Source organism: Taeniopygia guttata, chromosome 3, assembly GCF_048771995.1.
Source record: "Taeniopygia guttata chromosome 3, bTaeGut7.mat, whole genome shotgun sequence".
NCBI lineage: Eukaryota > Metazoa > Chordata > Aves > Passeriformes > Estrildidae > Taeniopygia > Taeniopygia guttata.
Genome location: NC_133027.1, coordinates 33937327 through 33957588, shown reverse-complemented (window position 1 = coordinate 33957588; position 20262 = coordinate 33937327). Strand labels below are relative to the sequence as shown.

The following is a 20262-nucleotide window of genomic DNA, read 5'->3' as shown; positions in this document are numbered from 1 at the left end:
TTTTATTTTAGAATAATGTAGGGTGACAAGATCGCATGAAAGAAAGGGGATTATTAGAAAGTAAATCAATAAAGATAATAAAAATTCAGAGATTATATTTTTCTTCACTTGTGTACATTAAAAAAAATCTGAATTTTAACTGAAAGAATAAAATAATTTAAAAATATCTCTGTGAAATGAATGGAATATTTGGTACTGTTACAGAAATTCTTAGGACTCAATCTAATGTGTATCACGAAGCAATAATAATTAGGCATTTTCTCTTGTGTGTGGCTTTCATGTTGTGCCACACATACACATAAAAATCCCCTCAGATTTTATCTGTAAAAAAAAAGTGAAATGTATGTTTGTAAAAGCTGTTTATTAAATACTACTTGTAGTACTGCAGTGCTCAATCTCAAGTCTGGGACTATGATTTAATATTGCTTTGTGATCTAAAAAAATTAAATAAAAGACACAATCCTTATTTTATTGTCAAAACACCAAGAATTTTTTGATTCTGTGGGCTGTATTTTGAACTGCAATAGGAAAAGGTATGAGTTGCCAAAAGAACAAGGAGGCTCAATATATATCTAGGAGTTTTTTCCTCTACTTTCAGACTCCTTAACTGCTAAAATTTTTCTATTGCTTGGTTTACAGTTTCAGTGATGTCATAGTCAGTATACTTTCTTTTATGTAAACATCAAGGGAAATTAAAATGTTAATCACATTATTCATGTAGCCCTTTGTTGTGAGAATCACCTATAAAAGATATTACAATACACATTTAAGAAAAGATTCAAGTCACTTTATTTTTATAATCTTTATTAGACATTAAATATTATTTCATTTCCTTTTCAATTATTTGAAGTGTGGATTTAAAATGAAGCTGAAACAGAGTGGTTATTGTAACCAATCTAGGGAAAGAGAGATACATGTACATTTTAAAATATATAGTGATCATAGCTACAGATACAGTGATCAAATCTAGTACATAGTCTTGGTTTTTTTTTTTTTATTAAAAAGAGAATTTATCCTACAAAATTAATTTACCTTAATGATAACAAATTCTAGATTAGAATTTTAAAGATTTTTCAGGACACGTGATAATTGTATATTAAAAATGCACAGCATCTATACATCCATTATATAAATATAGTTTTTATAATAAGACAATGGAAATAAGTGATGTTTTAGCCTCCTTTCTTTAACCTTTCAGGGTAACATTTCTTCAATAAAGCAGAAGGGTGATTGCAGCGAAGCTTTCTCACCATGTCAAGCACAAAGCTCGAGTTCTTACACTGAGCTTGCAGGCCTTGGAAACACATACAAAAATACTCAACACAGGTTACTCTCAGCTGCACTAAAATCTTGTTCAAATTTAATTTTGTTGAAAGTTAGATAGTTGAGAATTCCAGGGAGTTTTACATACAGGAAAAAAAATAGTTCTTTGTCTAGTTTCTGTACAATTTCAAATATACTTTTGTCTTTGCTTCACAAGTTGCATCGGTTAATAACTGAGGCTAAAGAAATATTTAAAAATTACAGCTTGACCTGTTTACATTGATCCCTGATAAATTCATTCTTATTGTCCACAAACACATTCGTTCTTGCAAGGCCCCAGCTCGACCAGAAAAAGCACGGACACGTTGCAAACCTAAAGACAACGAATCATGCTCCTTTAAATCCCTCATCAGATATGGACTTTTTAAAAAAAAGCTAACTATCAGCGGACACCGGCTTTGTTTTTTTTTCTTTTGCCTGTAAGCAGCTAAGAAACAGTTACAGCACAAACCAGCAGGTTTCATTCAGTATCCTCAAGGTAGCAAACATTAAATGAAGAAACTAAGAAACTATGTAACCGCTAACCGGGCTCCGTACAATGTTGCAGCCTTTCAGGAACCTTCGGTAGGTTATCGATCCGCTAGAGATTTACCTCCAGTTCAGCCATAGGTTTCAGGAATCACCATCTATCGCTCGTCCTGCCGTTGACAACACTCCCCTTATCCATCGCTCCTGGAAGGCAGAAGGTTCATCAGTCCCGCATGTCTGATCTGCTTGGCGGCAAGAGCAATGAATAGAATCGTTATCAGCTGTCGGGGTTTGTTTGGTTGTTTTGGTTTTTGTTTTGGGTATTTTTTTTTTAAGGGAAGTTCTCAAAGCGAGCGCCCTGCGAGCCCTTCACCCTCCAGGCGGAGCCGCTTGGGCAGCCCGTCGAACAGCGGAGAAAGGCGCCTTTTTTTGGCTGCTGGGGGCTCGCTGGGATTTCCCCCCGCTCCAGACCCACGGCAGGAACCCGGGCGCGATGTTGCAAGAATAAGAACCAACAACGCGTGACACTGTGGCACTTACGCGCAGATGCCAAAGCCCCCGGCAGCGCCCCGAGGTCCCTGGCTGGCTCCGAGGGAGCGGGCTGGGCTACGGGGGAGCCGCGAGGCGGGGATGTGGAAGTGCCGGGCCTCCCCAGCGGGGCCGCGCTCCCCGGGGGCATTTTGGCTTCGCTTGCTTCCCATTCTGGCGACGCTGGAACTCGGGAACTTCCAGCGCCGCCGCCGCGAGCCGCCGCTGCCCCGCCGCCTCCGCAGCCCCTCCTCCTCCCCGTGCGTCGTATCCCTCCGCGCGCCGGCACGGCGCAGAGAAAGCGCCTTTCAGCCGCCCGCCCGCCGCCTTCCCGCCCACCCCGCCGACATCTTCTGCCACAGCCCGCCCGTCTTCCCGCTAATAAACGCGTACCGCTCGCCCCTCTCTCCCCTCCGGCGCCGGACAGCGCTGGGGACCGCCGCGGCAGCGGGGCGGTAGCCGGGGTCAGCAGAGCCCGGGTCCCCCCTTCCTGCCCTGCCTGGCCACCCCCGGCAGGCAGCGCCGGGGACTGGGGGGGCGCGGGGGAAGGGGCGGCGCGCGGGGCCGTGCGGGCTGAGGAGGGGGCGCGGAGGAGGAGGGGACTCTTTCTCCTGGCGGAGGGATCGCGCTCGCTCGCGCTGGCTGGCGACGGCGGCGGCGTTGGCGGCGGGCGGCTGCGAGTTGTTGTTTCCTCCTCCTCCTGCTGCTGCTGCTGCCCGTGGGTTGAATGGTGGAGCCGAGACTCTCCCCGGTGAACGAGCAGTGACAGCGACCGGGCGGGCGCATTTTGCTGGGACCCGACGCTGCCGCGGGAGCGCGGCCCGGGCAACCCCCCTTCTCCCCCTTTCCCCCCCTCCCCTCCCCGGTTTTCGCCTCGCCATGTCCGGGGACGGCGGCAGCCGGCACACGGCGGAGCTGCGAGCGGGTGAGTGGTGGCCGGGGGAGCCGGAGAGGGGCGGCGGGCAGCGGGAAGAAAGGGAAGCCCGCGGGAAAGAGGCGAGCTCCAGCCTTGACGGCCTCTCCTCTCCCCGCAGAGCTCTACTTCCTCATCGCTCGCTTTTTGGAGGACGGACCATGCCAGCAAGCGGCTCAGGTAGGGGATGGAGGGATGGATGGATGGATGGAGGGATGGATGGCGCCGCCGGGCCTGGTGGGGAGGGGGCGGCCGGGCAGGGCGGCTGATCGGGCGGCGCGCTGGCCGCCTCGTCCTCCTTCTCCCTTTTTCTCTCTTTTTGAAACCTTTTTTCACGCCCCGCTTTTGTTGTTGCTGCAGGTCCTGATCCGAGAAGTGGCGGAGAAAGAGGTAAGAGCGGCGCCGTGCACCCGGCACTCGCCCCGCCTGCGGCCTCCCTCCCCCTTCCCTCGCTCTCCCGCTTCCCCCGCCCCATCCCGGGCTCTGCCGGGGGGCTCCTCGGGGGAGGGGGGAGCCGCTCACGGGGCGCCCTCTCTTCCCTCCCTCAGCTGCTGCCCAAGCGCACGGACTGGACGGGCAAGGAGCATCCCCGGAGCTACGAGAACCTGGTAAGAGGAGCAGGCGCTGGTAACGGGAGAGAGCGCTGCGGCGGGCAAAGTTGTTTTTCCCCCTCCCTCACTCTCTGAGCAGCCCGGTAAAAAAATTGAATTTCCCGCAAAAAAAAAAAAAAAAAAAAAAAAAAAGGGCAGCAACTTAAGGGAAAAAAAAAGCAACAAAACTTTGGAATTTATGGTTTTTTATTTTTAGGTTTTTATGACAGCCTCTGTCCGTCCCTGCGCCCCCCGTCAGTGTCCCGGGGCGGGCTCGGGCCGGGGTCCGGCCGGCGCCCGCCCGAGCGGGGTCAATAACAACGCGCGCGCCGGGCCCGGCCGCGCTCGCACCGCTACGTCATGGACGCGGTGCGGGCGGGCGCCACAGCCGCGCGCGCGGCGCGGCGCCGGGCGGGGCGGGGCCAGAGGCGGGTGCCGGGGCGCGCGCGGCCGTGCGGGGGCGCTGTGCGCCGGCCGCCCGCGCGCGCACACAATGGCGCGGCCCGGCCGCGCTCGCTCCGGCCTCGCGCCGGGCCCGCCGCCCCCCGGCCGGCCCCGCTGGCCACGGGCGCTGCGTGGCCTGGGGGTTTTACACACCGTGTGGTGCTGCGGGGCCGTAACCGGGCTTGCCGGGGTCACATCGCAAATTTGACCTGAGTGGATTTTTGGTTTGTTCCTTTTTAAGGTTTCCTTGTGTGTGCTTTTCGTCTCAGGTTAGATCAGTAATAAAACGAAGTGTTACTCTCAGCGATGTAGCTCTGGCTAGCAGAGAGGGGCCTGGATTTTTTTTTTTTTTTTCCTAACATGTTGTTAACTGCAGCACTTGGGAAAACAGCAATTAAAGTGTCTGAATTATCTGTTAGCAACTTGTTGCTAGTATTATTTTCATTGCAGGTACACTATTGTATAGTTTAGTCTCTGAATTCCTGAAAACAGTTTTAAGAGAAAGACTGAGCCCTGTTTATGATGCTCATCAAAGAGAGATTTCTCTTGCTGGTTGCTTGTAGTAGTTCTGAGCTCCAGTACTTCTGAAACATAGATATGTTGAGAACTTTTGAACTGACACAAAAGGAGGCAGAACCATTTCCATTTGTAATGCCTCTGATAAAGACTGTTGCCATATACATTTTTTTAATTATATAACAAATGTTGTAGTATGAAGCATAGGTATTTATTGTAATTAGAACAGGTTTACTTACAGCATTTCTTTCTTTCTTTTGCAAGAGTTACATTGGTCACAGGCATTTTCATGTGTATGGTGTGGAAGAGTTGGCAGCAATTAACTTGTGGTAAACATAAGAATGCTTACCAGTACTTTTTAACTTTCTTGAAATCAAATATGAAGAAACTCAACTGGGAATTTCAAAGTGCACGATAGATTATGCTATTCTTATTTACTTACTTATTTATAAGACTGTGAGCCTGTTTTACCCACTTCAAGGAGTTGCTTGGTAAAACTTTCTGATACCCGTTCTCTTTTATCCTATAAATTATAAAGATTTGGAGATACAGTCATAGTGTAGCATGGATTTGGGTTTCTTCTATATAGTCAGAGTATAAAAGCATGTGAAGAAGGGCAAAGTGAGGAAAAAAGACATTTTAAAGTTTAAAGTAAGAAGAGTTGGTGAGAAATAAGTTCATTCAGACCCGTTCTGAGAAACTTTTTTTCTTTATGGAGTGCAGGTAAATACCAATTTAGTCAGTGTAGGTATGTAATGACATAAGATGTACTTCCTCAAAACTTGGACTTGGTGCTGGATACTTATATTCAGAGAGGTGGTGCTAAGTCCTTTCTCTTTTCCTAGTCTTCTGTTTATAAAAAAATTTCCTTAGACTTATTAATAAACATTTCCAAGTGCTTTCCCACCTTTTTCCTACCTAGATTTTGGGGGGGGGTGTGTGTAATTGGTTACTTTGTTCTTGATGCTTCCCTCCGTCCTGTATTTGTTCTTGCCTTAGTTGTCAAAGCTGTGTGAACTTTGTATTACTTGACATTTTAGGCATGTGGAAGCTGGCACGGAAATGTATTTGCAGCATGACAGTTACATTTTGTACAAAATAAGTTTTTCTCTCTGTTCTCTTTCATTAAACAAAAACTTATTTGTCTCAAACCAAAGGATTCTTAGCTTTTGAGATATAAATTATTGAACTAACATTGTTTCTCTTTTTTTTTTTTTTTAATTTTTCCAGTGTTAAGATGCCAACTCTCCCTTCTCAAGATGGCACATTTTGCCATGTTTTAATACCTTTTCTCAGACATGAATGCCCTAAGCTTTCACTAAACTTTGTAGAGAGGTCTGAAGGGATAAAAGACTAAAAAATAAAATTACTAGTAAATGTAGTGCTAGATATCTGATTTTTACTCTGGGAAGGAATAAGGGCTCTGTGTAACTGGGATGAAAATGAATCCCAAGCTTGTCTTTCATTGTGTACAAAATCATACCTTTTATTATACTTACATTTTTGAAAAATAATTCCTTTAATATATATGAATATATTTTCAAGATATTATGATATTTATGATTTGGTCCTCATTTGAAAGCATTTATTTAAGAATTTTTATTGGAGTTAACTTTTTGTTATTAGACTGGAATTCACAGCCCTAGATGTTTTATTTCTGTCACTTAATTTGTGCAAATAATGTTAAATCTGGTGCAATTGTCATCTTGCAAATTACTTTCATTTTTCTATTTGGCCAGTGAAAGTAAATGTTTCATTCTCTTAAATAAGCTGATACCATGCTGTGGATGCTTGTAATGCTACAGGCAAATACATGAGTTTAGAAATGCTATTATACTTATATTACCTTCTTAAATGTTTTTTCTTGAATTTCAGTATTCCTCTATTGTATTTTTCTAGAGTCAGCATGTGTGGTGAAATAAATAACTTGAATATGGCTTTGGTAGTGTAGGCTCTTATTTCAGAGTGTTGATCTCATTCTAATATTGCCAGTATTAAGATTTCTATTTGTGCTATAACCCTAGACCCTGTGAGAATTGAGCACTTGGTAGGCTGCTTTCAACTTAGGTCTACCAATCATGATGGGTAACAGATCTTCAGTAACAGATCTCAGGATGTTTTGTGTTCTTGCTTTTTTTGTGAAAACTTGCAAATTGTAGGATAGCTTATTTTCCCTCTTTTGAAAGACTAAGGATTTCTCACTATGGGGGACAGAAACTAAGAAATTTTAAGAGTTAACAGCTCATTTAACAGCAGAGCAAGGCAGGGTTAATTGTTTAGACATTGTAGATAAGATGTTTAAGTGTAATGTTACATCGTTAAGCTTTTCAACACTTTTGTTAGGGCCTTCGTTACACTAGCAAGCTTTGGTGCATCATTTGACTCCAGGGTAATTGTTTTTTTTTCATGTTGCAGTTTCCCTATGGGTGTAGCTGCTCTAATTGTATACTGTGGATGAAAGCTGTGCATTTGTGCTGCATCCTTTGTGTAGGCACTAGTGCTCATCCAAATGTGTGGTTAGGTGGATGAGGCAGCTGACCTGTCTGAAAAATAAACAGTAATTTTAAGATGGGTTAGCTCTTCTTGTGTGCAACACCAGGGTCTTACCAATGCCATGAGGGAGATGATAGGAGTGGGTGTGGAGGGGTTGGAGACTGTGTTGCATTTGCTTCTTTTGGGAGCAAATTAGACTTAACTGAATGAAACCAACTGTTGAGATTCACTTTGACAATTTAGAGCTACCATAGGGAATGTTGTGTGTTGGAGGTTTTTTTTTTTTTTGGTTTTTTTTTTTTGTTTTTGTTTTGTTTTGTTTTTAAGGTCTTCTATGGTACAAGCATAGTAGTGTAGATGATCACAACAGTTGTGTGAATTTTCTTATCCAGAATATTATTTTAATTGTAATTTTCTCTGTTGCATTAGAATTTTATTCATGGTGATGATGGTGGTTGAAGAAGGGAAAACTGGGGCTTCACACCAAATTGGATGGCCCAATATGTTTAATAGGCAGTATGTCTTGGTCTCAGGAACTGTTGATGATTGTTTTGCTGACATTTGTGCCTTTCTTTTCTCCAGCCCACAATTATTAAATGTGATATCAAGTGAAAATTACGAAACACTTTTTTCAGGCCATTCCACTGTTCTTTTTATGTGGTGCAAACCTACATGAAGTTACAAAGGTATCTGTGGGAATGGGGCACTAAGTACATTGATGCTGTATTTCTTTATTCAGTGGTAGTTAAGTCCTCTAGACACAATTGTGGTTACTATTTAGAAATTGTTTCTTAATGACAGATAATAAGTGGTTTATTTCTTTAGGAGAGTAAGCTTGTTCTGTAAAGATATTCAAAGAAATAGGGAGCAAAATTGAGTTGAATCAGAGAGCTGCATTATCACCTAGATTGTATTAATGGTATTTTGGGGACATTCTATACAATATTTTGGAAGGTGTTCTGAAAAACTTGGCACTATGGCTAAGAAAACGGAAGTATTTTGATTGCTATCCTGAGCCAGATTTTTTGGTCTCATTAACAGTGTTTCTATTGGACATATATCAACTTAAATTATCTCCTGAGTTCTGAAAGACATGTGCTTCTGCTCTATAGACTGTTCCCATAGGTGATTCCCATAGCTGAGACCTTGGGTGATGTTAAAACCTCTTTGTTCAAACTATAATATTTTGGTATAGGGAAACACTTGTTGTGGGTAGCACCACACATTTGTTTGTTCCACAGATAATCAAGAAAATTGACCAAGCCAACTGTTTTGTGCTAGTTCTTTCAAACTGGGACTAAGAAGCCCTGTTGAGAGATAGGATGAAGAGGAATATCAAGTTTCTAAAGTCTAACTTTTCGTTTAAAAAAACCCAAACCAAACAAAACCCGCAAAATGTTAAGAGCGAGTTTAAGAAAGGCAAATAGCCACAGGTAATTTTACAGTAATAGGCACAGCTGAACATCTTAGTCCATAAGGCAAAAAATGCTGCCTCTGCTCACACCTTCTCATGTGGTAAGCTTGTTGCACAATGTTTATACTAAGGCTTGAGTTTATCTGCTCTGGCCTCACGCCTATTAAAAGCATTAAAGAGTTGAAAAAAATAATGTGTTCTTGGGATGGCTGGTTTCATATAGATGCATTTAATTAGAGAAAGAGTAATCTCATAGTAAAATATTATGCATTCTGATTGGAAATGTAGTTAAAGATCAGTATAGTTTCAGCTCAAGCAGAATTAGAAAGTATACAAGAAATAAATATATTTTGGGGAAAATGGTTCTCCCTCCCTGTTATTGGTTGTCCCTGCCTTGTCTCCCCAGATCAACCCCCACCTCCCCCCTAAAAAAAAGAAAAAAGGGAATGAGAATTCTTCAGAGAAAACTACTTGCATTTCATTGCAATTCCTAATTTTAAAGTGATAATGCAGTGGCTGATGGTACACGGTACTCTTTCAAATTGATGATCTGATATAGTACAAAAATTACTGTAATTCAGTTTGGGGCTTGTTTTGGGTAATATGTTACATAGCAGGGTAGTTAAAGCGGGAGAGCTGCTGGTATTAGTAAGACTGAGCTTTCACATCTTGGAATATAGGTAGCTGACTGACGCAGGTTTTGTTGTTAAATGCCCTTGCATGGAAATGTGTTTTTTCTGAAACATATTTACAGCCAACCGGGTAGTTGAACATGTTGACTGTTAGCAGGGTGAGGGGGGGAACTAACAATTTTTTGAGAGAATGTTTCAGTGTGCAGAGTATTTGGAACACTAGAATAAGGTCATATTTCACTTGATGTCTGAAGCACTGATGGTGAATAACTGCATTATGTATTGCATATTTAACTAAAGACTCTAGGTCAAATCACAATTCTTTTGTTTCATTCTTTGTGATTCTGATGCTGAATTATGCTGCAGAGTCATGCAGAATGAAAATATAAGCACTTAGCTCTATTTCAAAGGTGATAAAGATTTGTATGTTAGTCCAGATGGGTGTGTAGCTGCATTTTGTGTATTCCTGTGCAGCTTGTTTGGAATAAATGAAGTTGGGGGGTAGTTGGTAACGGTAGAGGTTTGAGGGTAATGCTGCTTCTGATTTTCTAGAAAATAATATTTAGGCTTTAAGATCTGAAAATTTTGTACTTGCTAACCGAGTTTAATTTATGTTACGTTGATAGTTAAGAAGTGTTAACTTATGTGAAAAGGCTGTGAGAACAAAAAGAGGGTTTATTATTTTACCTAAAAAGCATGTCTCCTATGCATTTCTTTTGGGAGAACAGACAGATTTAGACATTGAAGTAAGTCTAATAGGGTAAGAAAGAAAAACAGCTAGAATTTCAGTAGAGACTGGCAGAGAAAAAAATCCTGTGCTTTTTGTGCTGTTTGGCATCACAGTTTTGGCATATAATTTTAAAATTCCTGTTTGTAGAGTCCAGTTTTCACTTTCATTTAGAGCTGTATGAATTTTAAATACTTATGCATCTGTTATTTTTTTCCTTTTGCTTTCCTTTCTCTCCTGGAATCAGAGATTGTTATCAAACCGAATTTTATTTTATTCTTTCATTCTATTAATTTCAAATTTCATTCTGTGTTGTCTTGAGCTTTCCTGTTTCTGACAAAGCTTCTAATGTTACTATTAAAACAAAAATTTATTTATTTTGTTTTTTCTCAGGAATCTGACTTGAAAGTACTCTGGATGTGGATTTTTTATGTTCTAGGTATATTTTTGTTGATTCTAGGTTCTTTTTGTGGTTTGTCAGTTCTGGTAGGCTGCACCATGGAACAATCTGAATAATTTTAGTTTATTGTATTAAATAAACTTATCTTGTCCTGTCTTGATTTGTTGCTACCAGGTTGTGGTTATCTTTTCTGCAATTCTCATTTTTTCTTTTTTAAAAGGGAGAAATTGGGTGAATTTCTGATACAGTTTTTTAAAAATTAGTGACTTCTACCGTAATACTCACACATACAAATTAGCACTGGAATAGACTTCCCAGAGAGTCAGTCAAAGCCCCAAGCCTGTTGCTAGCTGAGACATATGGACAGTGCTCCTAGCACTGTACTTTGAATTTTGGTCAGCCCTGAAGTAGTCAGTCAGGCAGTTGGAGTAGATAAAACTTTTTTTTTTTTTTAATGAAGAAATTATGTTACCTGGAGAAAATTAATAGTCTGTTTTTAATAACTTATTGAAGTTCCACATTTTATTTGTTTGTAGAAGAAGAAAAGGAAAAAATAAATCAGTCCAAATAAAGACTTTAATAAAATAAGTTTTCATGTCTGATTTTACAGAGTAATGAAATCTACCCTTTTATTTAAGTTTCTTGTGTGTACTTTAGCTTTATGGAGGAAAATGAGAGCAGAATGTTGACTGTGCATGGTTCATGAAATAGCTCTATAAACTTCCTGGAACTGACAAGTGTTTAAATGGGCAATGCCACTTCTGTTTTGGCAAAGCCTACAGTTCGCTAAGTATTGTTGAATCAGTTTGTTAATGAGCCACTGCAAATGCTGCTTAGTAGTGAACTATGATTACTTAGACAAATACTGTGAAGAAGCATCACACAACTACTGCATAATGTGTCATAAATAGCTCTTTTCACACGAATGGACTTAAATGAGAAGAGGCTGTAATGTGGGTGTAAGGTATATATTGAGATCTTTAATACAGATGATCAGGAACAAAACAGACAGATACCTCTTATCAAAACATTTGCTTTAAAAACTGCAAGAGGAATTGAGCCTACTTAATTTCTGCTAAAATAAAAAGTGAGCACATGGCTGATGACAAATCATGAGAAATATGACTCAAGATGTCAGCTTGCTGTAGTTTTGGAATTTGTCAAAGATGATCTATTTAATTTACTTTAGATTTTGTGCATTTCTTAGGATGTGTAAAAATGTAGGGTCTTGAGCAGGATAAAATGACAACTGTATTGTGTATTTAGTTGTGTTATTCATGGTTAAACAAAAGAACTCACTAGTTATTAATCTTTGAGAGATGAATTCAGATTCTGCAGATTTAAATTCTGGTTTCAGATGGAATTAAGCAGAGAGCAGCGTTTGTTAAGCTTTTGTGCTCCTTTTGATAGACGAAAAAAAGCTAAGGAAATGGATCAGGGCTGTTGATGGCTAAAGTGTATACAGCTTCATAACTTCTTATGGCTATTTAGATATTTTAGAGCTCTCATGCATGTATTTTAACTGATCGCTCCTTTAAGCAGAAAAGCGCATGTTGATTTGCTATTCCGATTAATTTTCCATGTCTTAATAATCCTGAATTATATTTTGCCTTAAAATAATTCAGAAGAGCACACTCTTATGTGTGCTGATGGCATTGAATTTAGCAATTTAAAATTAACTGATCTTTATAAAGAGCTGCAAATTTATTTAAATATATTTTTAATATTTTTTTGAAGAAAACTTTTTTCACTTGTGTGAATTTTACAAGTTATTTAACTTTTAGGCAGCCAAATTCAGAGTTTGCAAAGCTTTCTACAAATGTAATATAATCCACAGAAGAAAAACCCTTCTTTCCAGGAAGCAGCTAAACATTTGCTTGCTGATGGGAGTAGTAAATGAATTCTTACTTTGTCTTACTTGCTGCGCAGATTTTGCTTTACTTATTCAACTGTTTTTATTTCAACTCACAAGTTTTTCCTCTTTTACCCATCTGATTTTCTCCACCATTCCGCTGCAGTGAGAATGAGCAAGTGGCTGCAGAAGGCTGAGCTACTGGCCAGTGTTAGACCAAGACAGGAGAGAGAAAACTTTCCCTACTTCACTAGGAGATTGTGATGGTGGTGGGAATTACTGGTGTAAACAAGCTTTTTCCAGAACCTCAGTTTCAGACATCAGCACTCTTTATGTTAACAAACTGCTGGAGTACATTAAAATATTGTGTTGTGTCAGCAAGATAGGAGCACATTTGATGAAGAATGAGGTATATTCTGTTAACTGGGTGTAATACAGAAGCATAATTCTGCCCAAGTGTCAGTCAAGACTTCCTCTAGTTACAGAATAACAAAACATCACAAGCTTTTTCTTCAGTATTTTGCTGTTTTTTCCCCTCTTCTGTGAAGTAAAACTGTGAAGATGTATTTCAGGCTATATGAAACACAAAACAACTACATGCCAAATTCTATACAATAACTGGAAAAATTGAGTCTATTCTCCCTCTTAATTTATGATATTAATTTGTTTTTGTTATAGTCTCAATTGACAACAGCTTTTACATTTTAAAAATGCTATTTCTTAACCAAAAGTCTTATGTTAGTAGGATTTTTTAGTGTTGTCACATACATTTCAAAAGCATTTTCCCCCCCTTGTTATTTAAGACAGTTCTCTGATCTAGAATTATGTTAGTTCAAAAGAATAAACTGTTTTTATCTGGCAGTCATTAAAGGTGGCTTATTATCAAGTGGTGAGAAATTATGTTGCTGATAATAGGTGTTTGTTTCTGTACTGTATAATTATGATCTGTTGAAAAAACTTGTCATGTTTATAGATGCAATAGGGAAGACATACCAATTTAAAATTTGTATTACTTAAGACAACATTTTTGTTTAAAAGCTTTAGATGTAAAATAAATCAAGCCAGTTGTAAAGTTTCAAGGTGTTTTAACTTAGGTAAATTGAGGTAGAATGTTTTTGCATTTTCTTTTACAAAGCTATATTATTTATTTGGTATTTGTAATTTTTGAAAGAAGTAAATGTTCCTGTCTTTACAATCTTTGTCTCATCTTTATCTTATAGTAACTTGAATTGACAAGACCACTACTTAAATATAATATTGAATATATGCTTTACATTTTTTTTTACTGTGGTTATAAGGGAGCTTATTAGTGTATGACCAATTGTGCCTTGAAGTCAGAAAGTAGTAAATACCAACAGTTCTCTGTAGAAAGTGGCATGTGTTGAAGAGAAGAATTAATTAGGACCAGCTGGAATGAATTATTGTACTTAAAGGTCATTATTTCTTTTTCTCCTTTAATATCCTATAATTTTGTTACGAATTTGTGTAGGAGTCTGGGGGATGGGGAAAGATTAAACCAGTAATACATCAAAAATATTGTACTCTTTCTCAAATGTTCTGTTTGCTCTTTGATATAATAGGTGAAATACTACAGACACTTGGCACCTGATCACTTGCTTCAAATATGCCATCGACTTGGACCGCTTCTAGAGCAAGAAATTCCACAAAGTGTCCCTGGAGTGCAGACATTATTAGGGGCTGGCAGACAGTCTTTGCTTCGTACAAACAAAAGTATGAAAATTTCATGAGAATTTTGAGAGTTCTTGATATTTCATACCTTTCCCATGGTTCTGCATGAAAAAGCTCATTTGCCTTTATTTTTTGGTGTGATTTTTAACAAACAGGTTGCAAACATGTTGTATGGAAGGGATCTGCTCTTGCTGCACTACATTGTGGAAGGCCTCCAGAGTCTCCTGTAAATTATGGCAGTCCACCTAGTATAGGTAAGACAATTTTATTCTGGGACTGCCATTTTAATACCTAACTCTCAGGGTGATTGATTATTATGATGGTGAGAGATAAATAGTAATTCTGTTTATATTTGCCCTTGTTAGTGTCACATACCTTACTTCTACTTTTATTAAGATGCAATGTTTCTGTATTTATTGTAAAATTTTATCTGAAGCTAATTTTGTCTTTGAAGTATGAAATTGGATAAAATGTATTTAAACAATGACTACATACAAACAAAACTCTTTCTTAAAGATATAATAAGGCTGCCAGTAGATAAATAATTAGTATTATAGGGCAGCAAGACCTACACCCATTGTTAGGAAAAGTAAGTAATGTAGACTGGTAATGGTTTCCTCTGGAAAAATTTGAGTCTTGTAGAAGTTATTATTTTTGCTTTCTGGTCCATTCACTAATTTTGTAGCTGTCCTTTAGCTTTCTCTGCTGTGCTGTATCATGAAGGATGCATGTGCTGTCTGTACTGTTGAAAAATTGAAAGCTGCAGGTCAGAGGTATTCCAGTTTTTATTTTTAAGCTCTCACATGGTCACTGAAATGTTTGTTAGCTTTCATGTTTCAAGAACAAAGATACACATTTGTTTAGTTGCTAGAAGGATCAAGATGTGATATTTTAGAAGATTGTTTAAGGAGCACCCTTTCTCTTTCTTCATGTATAGAAAAATGAGCAGAATCACTGGCATCTTTTCATCTTTTCCTATTGATGTCCACTGAAGGGAGAATGATTAAGACCAAATTGTCTGTGTGGATTACACCAGAAAAAGACTGGGTTTTTTTACTAAAATGGTAGTTGCAGATAGATGTGCAGTGTTAGATGAGATCGGGCAGAGACTATCCAGTTGATTGGCTCTGGATCAGATGCAGCTGCTGCTGCAAAGACAGGTTTCTGTCTTGGCAAAAAAAAAAGAGAAGACTTGCAGATACATTGGGAAACTAATATATAACAAAGTATGTGAAATAATATATTTACAAATGCTATATACAGTATCACAATATAAATATGTAGGCAGACACTATTAGGAACAGAGAGTTTTTTAAATGTGGTAACTTGCCATGGCAATTCTTCAATCTCTAAACTCCTTTTGGAGGCTTTTGGTAGCCACTGAGTTTTTAATGAATTTAAATATGTATGAAATGTAAAATCAAGAGAGGTTAATTTGGGCCGTTTGTATTTTTTCTTCAGTTGAAGGAACTCAAAATCAAATCTCAAAATACACACCATTACACTTAATCCAGAGAATTGCAGTTCTCTCCCAACAGCTGAAGCAGAACCATGCTATAGTTAAACTCTCAGGTTCAGCACAGTCAATTTTGACTTGGTAGATTGCAGAATGTTTAGTGTCCTAGTAACATTTCCATTTTAAAGCACAAGTTACATGCTTTCCATGGTATTTCTATAGATGCTTGGACTGTAGGATGATAATGTGGTTTTGCTTGCTGTTTAGAGCTGAGCTTTAAGAACTCCTCAGCTGGTATGTGTATTGATCAGAAGTGTTTCACTTGAACCCTAATGTAGCACCTGCATCACTCAATGTGGTTTTGTTTAGAGCCACTAGTTTTGTATTCACTTAGATGGCATTTTCTGTGTTGTGCTCTAGGTGTGTAGGAGAAAATGCTTGTTGCTGGTTAGAAAAATCCCTTCTTGAGTGGTTGTGCAATGGCTGGATGATAATAATCTTGGAAAATCTTGGGCTATTTTTTGCAAGGTGACTGTAGGACTGAGGTTTTTAATAGCTGATTTCTTTAGTGGTTGCTTAGCTTTTCGTGTGAAGAAATTTTAAAACATTTTGGAGGAATCAGAATGATTGAGGACTGTTTTATGTTGTACTGTAGCTTACAGTGTATGGTAGCTGGTGCATACTTTTTAAAGGGAAAAAGATCAGTGTATGAGATCCATGGTAGCTTAAGTTCAAAGAAAGCTGTAAGGCTGCTGTGGTAGTGAAATAAAATGTTAAGAAAAATAACTTTCAGACTCTTTTTAGAGAAGAACAAGTCAGGCTTTCTAAATAAATGTTATTTTTATTGAGCCTTTTGCAGAGCACTGAATGTTTGCAAAATTACAGTTATTTCAAATACCACTTTTTTCATAACCAGTAATTTCCTTTTCCAAATATTCATATAAGTGCTGGTAACTGAATATTTTCAACTGTGAAATGTATTTGGATTTTTGGGATATTTGGTTCAGAGCTGTATGCTAAAGCATTTACTTTTGATGTATCTTATTCTATCTACTCTGATCTCTCAATGAGATAAGGAACTTGAATAACACTTATTTTATAAATTGAATTAGAATTTTTTTTTGTGTTTCCTTAAATAACTTCCATTTTTCCCCTGGGAAGACTACAGTTTATGTCAAAAAAGAAAAGTTAGAACCTATTATTCTTCAGGCTGTATGTATTTCAGGTAGATATCCTACTAATGTTTGAGGAACAGGAACAAAGACACTGAAATTCCTCTGTGTTGGCTAGGAAAACTTAACTTAAATTTCTGTGAATGTACAAAGACGTTAATTTATTTTATAGCCTGATGAATTAATGCAGGTATGATGCTGATGGAGTATTATTTAGAATTATTTTTGTGTATGTTATGCCACCTGCCTTGTAGGTAGCTGGCTTACACCAATTAAAATAGATCTGCACAAATACATATTTCCCCTGAAAACTATAGAGTATCGATAGAACACGTTGAAAAGTAAAACTTGAATATGGAATAGTCTTGTCCAGTTGGGCTCACTTGTGCAATATAGCTTATAAAAAAGCTGCTGAAGTGCTTAATAAATTAGAGCAAAAGCAGCTAAGTCATATGTGAATTTGTTTTGTTAAAGGTCTCATTTTTGTGGATGTAGAAAAAGAGCTCTTTTTCAGTAATATTTGGGAGCTGCTGAAAAATGAATGAAACTAAACATAAACCTTTGAGAGCTTTGAGCTCAGAACTCTTGAAAAAGCTGACCACTAGGGTGTGAGGATCTGGATGAGACTGGCTGTTTGCCCCAGACAAAGAAGATTTTTTTTTTCCTGACCAGCAAAAATATCTGTCTTCCAAAACCAGTATTTCACAGTTTTGCAGAGTAATCAATCTCAAGAAAAGTTCTGAAGTGTTTTACACTTTTTCTAGTATGTTTATTAAGTGGTACTGGTGTTTTGGCTGTAAAGAGAATGCCAGATTCTGAAAGCAGTGTAAATGTCTATTTTTAGAAATACAGTAAATATTTTAGGCCTAAAAACTAGCTTCCCAGTACTTTGTGCAACTCTATTATTCTGATAACTATAGGAAGAAAATAAAGGAAAAGACTGCATTTCTATTAAAAGATCTGTGTAAAAGTAACATTTTGTTATACATGTTTAGTCAAGTCTAGAGTGAATTATACTAAAATAAATGACTTGGTAGTCTGCAAGAATAAATAAGTGGTTGAAGTCATGGAACTTTGAGTAAAGTACCAATGGAATTATATAGTGAAAGCAAGTGGAGTCTTACTGAAGTCAGGGAAGTTTGGAAGATTGTGTAGCTTTCATTTGTTTTTGCTTTCTGCCTCTTGAAATATCTCACCTCTTACCACTCTGAATTAGGAAGAGTTCGCAGTTGCTTTCATCAAGCAAATGAATATTGTATGTGAAGCTTGAGATGTATATAGAATTTTTGCATTTTTACTCCAGTTAGGAGTTGATATTCTTTTACCTTCATGATTTGACCAGAGACAAGTTTTGACTTGATAACATAGCAAGCTTAATAATTTTACTTGGTTGACAGTCATGTGTAAATCAGGAGACTTGGAATACTGTATAGAGTTCAAAAGCTGAACAGAGGAATGGTAGGAAGTTAAAAGTCAGCTCTAGCTGGTTTTTGTTTTTGTTTTTTTCTTGAAAGTCTTTGAAGAAGGGAGAAAAAAACCCTTCAACAGCACCAAACTGAATGCTTGATACATTCAATCTTACTGTCTTGGAGAGTGAAAGGAGTTCTCTAGCAGTCTCTACTATTATTTTTAACAGCTCTGAATTCTGTGGTATTCATTAGAGGCCTGTCTAGCCTCTTAAGTTAATGAAACTTGATTCAATAAGGGTAAGTTTGTAAGTGAATTATATCCTTCGGGTATCCTTCCAGGATTCTTCTGAATCTGGTTCTATTTTTGTGTGTCTGGAAGGGGAATGAAGTTGGATTCTGGTTTTCAGAACAGAACTTCCATTAGTTAAATACAACTCCAGAAAGGAAGACAATGAAAGATTGTGTATGCATTTGAAAAATGTAACCTGTATGTGGCACAAAATTAAATTTGATTTATCAAAGGCTAGTGGTAAGGCTGATTACTATCCCCCATCTTTAAGGCATGTTCCATATTCAGGGATAAGACCATGTAAACAAGAATATAGAATGGATCATTTTGGTAAAATTTAAATGTAGAAAGAAAGCCAAGTTAAAAAAAAAAAAAAAAAAAGAGGGCTAATACTTCCATATTTTTCAGACACCCAAATTTATCATCCTTTTAACAGACTTCTCTTTTCCTTTGAGCTGCCTGTTCTGTTTGGGATGCGAATGAGTTAGAGAAGTTTTGAAACTTTGGAGGCATTAATTTGGTGCCTGTTGCATGCCTTTTGAGTGGGAGAAAATCTATACTCTTTTGTAAGTTCCACTGAAAACTCCCACCACTTCACTTCCATCAGCTTTGTTTGATTTTTACATTGTTCCACAGGAAGCCAAAGAAATAAGGTGGTTTTGATGCTTTGAGATGTGTGGTTTTGAGATTAAGGTTGTTGGCAGCAGTGAATTGTAACAGCAGAAGCAATATTTTAAAAAACAAAGTTGCATTTTAGATTACTGAAAAAAAGGAATTTAAATTCTTACATTTAGAGCCTTTAGGTCAAGAATGGGAGGTTTTTTCTCTACCCCACTTGGTTTTTTAAATTCTAGAGATTAAAGATTCTGAGCAATCTTTTTCCCTTCTTTCAAAGGAGGGTTAACTGGATGATTTTTAGAGGTCCTTTCCAACTTCAACCATTCTGTGATTTTGCAGTAACAGAAGTTGGAGTTCTTCTGGCAATAAATCTGTTGAGGGATATGAATCAACACAGGAAGAGTTTTTCAGGTCTGTCAGGAGTAGGAGGAACAGTAATCCTGGTGCTGAATGGGGCAGGGGACCTGAAGTAGGATGAGGAGGAGACTTTATAAAACTAAAGGTGAGTCATCCTCATCTCAGTCCTTGGGCAAATATTTCTGGAGGTCGAGGTAGGAAAAGACAGGTACATGGTTAAGAGTTGTTGGAATTGATCTGTGAAGGGGAAATCATACCTGACTAGCCCAATAGCCTTTTAAAGGAGATGAGGGGCTTGGAGATTAGGGGACAATAATGAATGTTATTTATCCGGCTTCCTGAACAGGCTTCCATAACATTCTCAATGACAAACTGAAAAGATGTGACAGAACTGCTGGGGTCAAAGGGCTGTGATCAGCAGAGTGAATTCCAGTACTGGCACAAGAGCCAGTCAGATGGAAAAAAAGTTTGTCAAACAACTGAAATCCAGGAGTAGTGAATGATTGAGGAGGACCTTGAGGGTGGAGAAATGGGTCAACAAGAATCTAATGAAGTTTCACAAAGAGAAGAGCAAAGGTCCTGTCCCTGGGGAGGAATAACTTCATGTACCAGTGGATACTGGTGGTTAACAGCTGGAATGCAGCTGTGGAGAAAACTACCTGGCTGTCCTGGTGCTGACTGTGTCAGACACAATGTGACCTTGCACACAAAACCCAGGCAGCATCCTGGGTTGCTGGAGGCAGTGCATTGCCATTACATTGTGGGTGTTCTTCCCCCTCTACTCCGTGCAAATAAGGTCACACCTGGAGTGCTGGATCCAGCTCCTCAGGAAAAGACCTACATGGAGAGTCTGTTAACTGGTAAGCATAGCTGTTAACTGGTCTCTCAAAGGACCAGAAAGGTGATTAAGAAATTGATGTATCTGTTATATGAGGAGGAGCCAAGAGACCTGGACTTGTTTAGTCTTGAACA

At 38.9% G+C, this 20262-nt stretch overlaps 2 protein-coding genes across 3 annotated transcripts in view; one reads left to right on the top strand and one right to left on the bottom strand.

Moving 5' to 3' along the window:
• Positions 1-787: 787 nt before the first annotated feature.
• Positions 788-3200, bottom strand: LOC121469596 (uncharacterized). Its single transcript, XM_072926114.1, has 3 exons — positions 3193-3200; positions 2332-3122; positions 788-2033 (listed from the first exon to the last, which is right to left on the bottom strand). Exons 1-3 carry the CDS (start codon positions 3198-3200, stop codon positions 1936-1938), a joined length of 897 nt encoding a protein of 298 aa, XP_072782215.1. The 3' UTR covers positions 788-1935.
• Positions 2955-20262, top strand: part of PHIP (PHIP subunit of CUL4-Ring ligase complex) — a 105891-nt gene continuing 88583 nt past the window's right edge. Inside the window, exons 1-6 of one of the 2 annotated variants that reach the window (XM_030267489.4) lie at positions 2955-3244; positions 3354-3412; positions 3593-3622; positions 3781-3840; positions 13881-14031; positions 14145-14243. In XM_030267489.4, coding sequence (XP_030123349.4) covers positions 3199-3244; positions 3354-3412; positions 3593-3622; positions 3781-3840; positions 13881-14031; positions 14145-14243 — 445 coding nt within the window. In that variant the 5' untranslated portion in view covers positions 2955-3198. The remainder of the gene's footprint in view (positions 3245-3353; positions 3413-3592; positions 3623-3780; positions 3841-13880; positions 14032-14144; positions 14244-20262) is intronic. The other variant, XM_030267488.4, reaches the window with a different exon arrangement.